We start from the raw sequence: 6,105 nt of genomic DNA on the forward strand, positions 1-6,105 counted from the left end.
ACAGCGACTCAAAGAAAGCCCCCTCATCATACACACACCGTAGATCGGATCAAACCACCAGCGGTAGAAGCAGCAGCGCACCACCGGGAGAGAGGCGTCAATTGGGTATGGCAAGCTATGGCAGCTGCCATACCTTGGCAACAGGGGGGGAAATAATAAAATGTACTTTTCATCGTGCCTGTTGCTAAGGTACGGCAAACATGACTGGTGTCTTGCAAGCGCGCGAGGGCGCGCGTGCAAGACACCGGTCATGTTGCCATACCTTAGCTCTTGCTGAACTTACGCCGCTGGCAGCAGCAGCGCACCACCACCGGGAGACTATTAGTCACCAGGAGCAATTATGAACCATTGGGAGCTGCATGAGCAGCATGATGTGTCTTGTGTGTATCTGTGTGTGTGCGCCGCGTCCAAGACAAGTCAGTCACTCACTCACCTGATTGTGTGGCGACGCATCGGATCACAGCGACAGTGACGAGCAGCCACCGGAGACACGGGGAGAGGAGGAACTTCATCTTCTTGGGGAAGGGGAAAAACAGCCTGACAGTTGATAACTCCACTTATAACTCACATGTCCGAGTCAGTCTGAGAAAAAATAAGGTATCCTCGGCGTTTTCCAAAGACAATTTGATAACACAAAAATAAAAAATAAACGAAGCGTCCGGGACGGGTCCACCACCGGTGCCACCTCTCCGTGCGTGCGCGCGCGTCCTCCTCCTGTCCTCTCTTCTCCGCGTGCGGCGGTCCGGTCCCTCAAAACGAACCAAACCGTCGCAGACCGGCGACGGTGGCTTCTTTCTTTGTTGTTGTTGCTGCTGCGACGCTGCTGAAGTTTAACCAACTCGCCTTGGTGTTGTTGTTTGTTGCCTGTTTGGATGGGTTTTCATTCAGCTCGCTGTTAGTCTCATAGTCATTAGCCCGGCTCTCTCTCTCTCTCACACACTCACATAGACGCACACACTGCCATACTAGCGCCCGGTGCCTGAGAGGGGGTGGGGGGTGGGGGGTGGTGGGGGGGTCTGGAGAGAGAGGGAGGGGAGGGGGGGCTATTGGGGGGGGGGGGGTCTAGACACACCCCCTCGTTACGGCTAACGCCTCCTCCAGTGCGTTTGGATTGGTCTCCCAAAAACCAAGAGAGTTTTTCTTTTTTTTCTTCTTCTTCCAAATACGCCCACAGTGACTTATCACACTGTCCTCCTGATTGGCTCCGTTATAAGGGGCTCCGTGTAGACCCCGCTGTCAATACACCTGTCACCGCCAACTGTTCCATCCTGTGTTTGCTTTGCTCGTGCGTGCGTTGTGTGTGTGTGTGTGTGTGTGTGTGTGTGTGTGTGTGTGTGTGTGTGTGTGTGTGTGTGTGTGTGTGTGTGTGTGTGTGTGTGTGTGTGTGTGTGTGTGTGTGTGTGTGTGTGTGTGTGTGTGTGTGTGGTGCGTGTGTGAGCCGAGCCAAGGCTGAGGTTTGATCACAGCATATTTTCCAGACAAAAGAGAAGCGGGAATTTATGTCCAAAAGGTGTCATCTGGACAAGTATTTCCATGTCAAGGACCCCCAAATTGATGTGTAGGTTAGACTTGGCTCCAAGAAGGGACCCCTAGAAGAAGAAAAGAGAGGGTTACAAAAATAAAAATGATTCCACATTTCTCAAATATTTTCAAGATTTGCCATTCTATAAAATAGGGTATAAAATTGGTTTAAGACATTTTTATGCCATATTAACTCGTTTTGATGGGGACCCCCCCGGAAACCCCTGCCCTCGAGGACCCCTGGAGGGGTCCCCGGACCCCACTTTGAGAAGCACTGACCTGGAGGACATCTAATCTGTGGTGTCTTTGTTAGATTTATACATTCATAATCAGGTCCAGTCCAGGGTGGGTCAAAAGGAATAGTTTGGCTATTTCTGTTGGCGGAGCAGCAATGCATGATGCTGCTGCTGCTTGGTTGTTAAGTGGGCGACCTAGGAATTTGGAATATGGGTTACATGCTTTGTTCTGCTGGTGCTCTGCATAAAAGAGTGCCAGTGGAATGAAAGCCTACAGTGCAAATGTAAAAGAGAGAGAAAAAGCATAATACAATATAACCAGTGATGGAAAAGTGCAATGTTGAAATAATAGCCATACTCTGTTTTGATTGATTGATTGATTGATTGATTGATTGATTGATTGATTGATTGTCAACTAAAAATATAATGAAAGACCACAAGAAAGTTTTAGGCTTGTTTCCATAACTAAATTCAAGTGGGATAGTCGTTTTGCAGAATGTCCCGTTCACACGTTTTTTATTTTATTTTCAAATGGCTGAAATGTATAATATTAATCAGAATCTACAAAGTAACAAGTAACAAGTAAAGTTCTCAAAGTAGGCTATTAGCTACTTCCACGGGCACGGTTACACCACTGGCTACAATATAACCTCTTATTAAGGCGTGTAGCGAAGAAAAGGGGGGGAAAGAAAGAAAGAAAGAAAGAAAGAAAGAAAGAAAGAAAGAAAGAAAGAAAGAGAGAGAGAGAGAGAGAGAGAGAGAGAGAGAGACAGACAGACAGACAGACAGACAGACAGACAGACAGACAGACAGACAGACAGACAGACAGACAGACAGACAGACATAAAGAAAGAATTTGCTCTGAGAGAAAGAGAGAGAGAGAAAGAAATAAAGAAAGAATTTGCTCTGATCTTTGCAACTGTTGCGCATCAGCAGCGCTATATCAGTCCAGGGTCACGCTGTGCGGTATAACAGGCCTGCCTACTTCGCACACTGCCAGCAGCAGTAGCAGGCACGGGGACTGTAAAATGTATACGATGCTGTTGTGGGTCCGCAGTGAAATGAATGGACCCGGCAGTACATTTTCAGGGCCAGTCATTTTTACAAGCAACATGTGTACAGTGCATTCTGCACGCACGTTGCCTCCGTTTGTTGACTGCTGTGTAGTGTCTTGCGTGAAACCAATAAGAGGCCAGGCCAGGGCCTTGCGGAATCCATGTGATTTATGACCTATGTAACATGATAAGGTCTGGGGAGGGTTTATTATGCGTAAAAATATTCTATGTTATTTCCAAAAGCCACTTGAACAAAGCCACTCTCAGACAGACTCTCTATGGTCCGTTGATGCCCATGAAGAATTTAAAGCCCACGTTCATTTGGTGTCGTCTGCTGCCATCTACTGGACTCCAGACAGCATTGCTAGGCTAGGCTACTTTGTATCTCACATCACACAGACAGAGAGATGAGTCATGATATGTTTTATGTAAATGGCGATGTCGAAACTTAATAAAGCCCATTTAAAAACGTATATATAATATAATGATATTAACTGACACGCCATTTGCACCTGTCAGACTTGGGGTCATTTTCATTAAATTTAATTCAGACTAGAGAGAGGGTGGGAAAAAAAAGAAGAAAAAAACTCAAATCGCTTGATAGAGCTTTCATCCTCAGGACTGTTCATGGAATGGATTTTGGCGGAACATTAAGGCTGCTTCTTTTGGAGTTTTGGAGGAAATCCAATTCCTGTTTTTAGCTACTTATTGAGTATTTCCACTTTACATAGGCCTGCAGCTTTACTTCACCACACACACACCTCAAATACAACTATGGCAATTTGTTATCCACTACAAATACTTGACAGCTTTATTAACTATTATATTAATACAACATTAAGGTGATACTTTATGATGTAGCTAGTAGGTTATTATTATAGTGCACGCTGCCCAGCAGCACATCAAGTAATTAAAAAGCACCTTGCAACTGCAACATTAAAGCCATAAAGAAAGACACAATGCATAACTAATTACGCCAATAAAATGATGGTAAATGGGCCGTGGCAGTGGTGGACAAAGCTGGCTACTCCAACATGGCTTGAGTCAAACCAGATACTCAAATATTAGGCTAGGCCTACTCAACAACTGAACATTGCTCTGTCAAATTTGTACTTGAGCAGCAGCACTTCATATAAATTACCTATAAGCTTTTCCAGAAATTCACAAAAAAACACACACACACACACACACACACACACACACACACACACGCACGCACGCACACACACACACACACACACACACACACACACACACACACACACACACACACACACACACACACACACACACACACTATATAAATGTAACACGATAACACAACATCCCACTGCCACATGTTAACAATCTCAAATGCAAACAAATAGCCTATCTATCAACCATACACACACGCAGGTCGTTCGGAGGCCGAGAGGCTCCAAACTGAGTTTTGCATAGCAACAGTGGCCTATAGGCTAATTATTGTCATAAAACAAAATATAGAGTACATAAATAGTAAGAAGGTTAAGTTTGCTTGAGCAAATTAAGTGACATGACTAGGCCTGTTATAGCCAGCTCGGCTGGCCCGACCTCTCCAGTGGCAGGACAGGTGGCAAACGCAAACAAACTTAATAGCCTATTGCTACATTCTACACCGTTTAAAGGTTAATGGAAATATACCCTACTCGAATAAAACAAAAGTTTTAAACTCACCTTGGCGCTGAAAACCACTGTCTGGTAGTTCTTCTGAGTCTGACAATCCCACATCCCAAGGTTGCTTTCACACGAACGCACAGCAGAAAAGCATAGAAGATGGCCATTTTTAAAAGTGGCGCGAATCCGACTGAGGAGTTCTCTGGTCCTATCAGACAGGTGCAGCTTACTTTCCCAATGTCACTGTGACGTGTATTGCTCCGCCTAGCCTAAAGTCCCTCCGCTGGAGGAAATAGTCCTTCCTTGTTTACCAGAGTAAGCTACTGCTGCTACACACACAAGTCAGTCAACAGTAGGCTAAATAGATTTACTTAAATACTGTAGCTTCAATTTTGAGGTGTTGGTACTTGAGTATTTCCAATTTCCAGTAGGCCTACTTTTACTTTTACTCCACTATAGATCGGCTATTTTTCCACAAATGATTCATTTTAAAACATGGGACATTCTGCATAATGAGCTTTTTTTTGACATTTTGACACCAATACTTTTGTAGGCCTACTTTTATTCAAGTAAACTTTGAAATTTACAGGACCTCTATGTAACAGAGTATATTTGTACATTGCTGTATTGATACTTTTACTTAAGTAGCCTATGCTAGTAGTTATTCAGTGTCAGTCAATTGTCTATTTTATTTGGAATTTGAACATAATGCATTGTATTTTTTTGTGTGTCGATCATGTATTGTTTGTACTTCATACATTGCATAAAACAAGTCCTAGAATAAATGTAAATCGTATAGAATTAAATACATGAATACATTATAGAATATTAATATAATTAGGCCTATAAAATATAATTCAAAATAATACATTAAATAAATACATTTAATCCTTATAGGAATTTCATAATCCAATAGGATTCTGGAACACTACATTTCGTACAGTAGCCTAACTATAAGACGCCTCAGGGCGACATGCGACCTCGCCCTAAAGGGCCTAAAGGGCGAGGTCGCGCCAATTCTTGGCCGACACCCCAAGTCCCATTCCCATCACAATGATTGGTACAAAATAGCACACGATTTGAGGCCATCACGGTTCGTACAAATTCAGTATAAAGAAAAGATACCCTGCCCATGAAGTATAATAAAAGAAAACATTTTTTCCCCTCCATATACCCAATTTAGTGTTAAAGGAGCTATAGTCAACTTTTTCATTGTAGGTGTACATCCTAGTCTACAGACTAGGATGTAAACAAAGTACGGGCCCTGTAAATGTAAACAAAGGGCCAAAATGATTATTTTATCATTATTTTACGCTTTTTGTGGTCATTTTTTAATTGAAACACATATATGAAGCTTATTTTTTTATAAAATATTTTCGAAACATTATTTTTATTTTAGCATCCGTTTTTCAAGAAAAAGTTGACTATAGCTCCTTTAAGCCAATTCTCCCATTCCCATACTCTACACGCTATACCCATCCCTGCTAATCCCCATAGTACTCATTGGGAGGGTGAAGACAACAACATCCATCCATCTTTAGCCACTTATCATGGAGTCGGATCACAGGGGCACAGCTCCAGCAGAGAGCTCCAAAATTCCCTCTCCTGAGCAACATTAGCCACTTCCTCCTGGGGGTTCCAGAGGTGTTCCCAGGCCAGTG

General features: G+C 43.3%; 1 protein-coding gene across 1 annotated transcript in view; it reads right to left on the reverse strand.

Annotated features, from left to right (window-relative positions):
* The window catches only part of LOC308280042 (receptor tyrosine-protein kinase erbB-4-like), a 789,750-nt gene extending 788,827 nt beyond the window's left edge, over window positions 1-923 (reverse strand). Inside the window, 1 exon segment of the mRNA XM_080720298.1 lies at window positions 434-923. Coding sequence (XP_080576424.1) covers window positions 434-512 — 79 coding nt within the window. The 5' untranslated portion in view covers window positions 513-923.
* Between the last annotated feature and the right edge of the window lie 5,182 nt (window positions 924-6,105).

The sequence above is a fragment of the Nannobrachium achirus genome, assembly GCF_963921795.1.
Source record: "Nannobrachium achirus genome assembly, chromosome: 24".
In the NCBI taxonomy this organism is placed as follows: Eukaryota; Metazoa; Chordata; class Actinopteri; order Myctophiformes; family Myctophidae; genus Nannobrachium; species Nannobrachium achirus.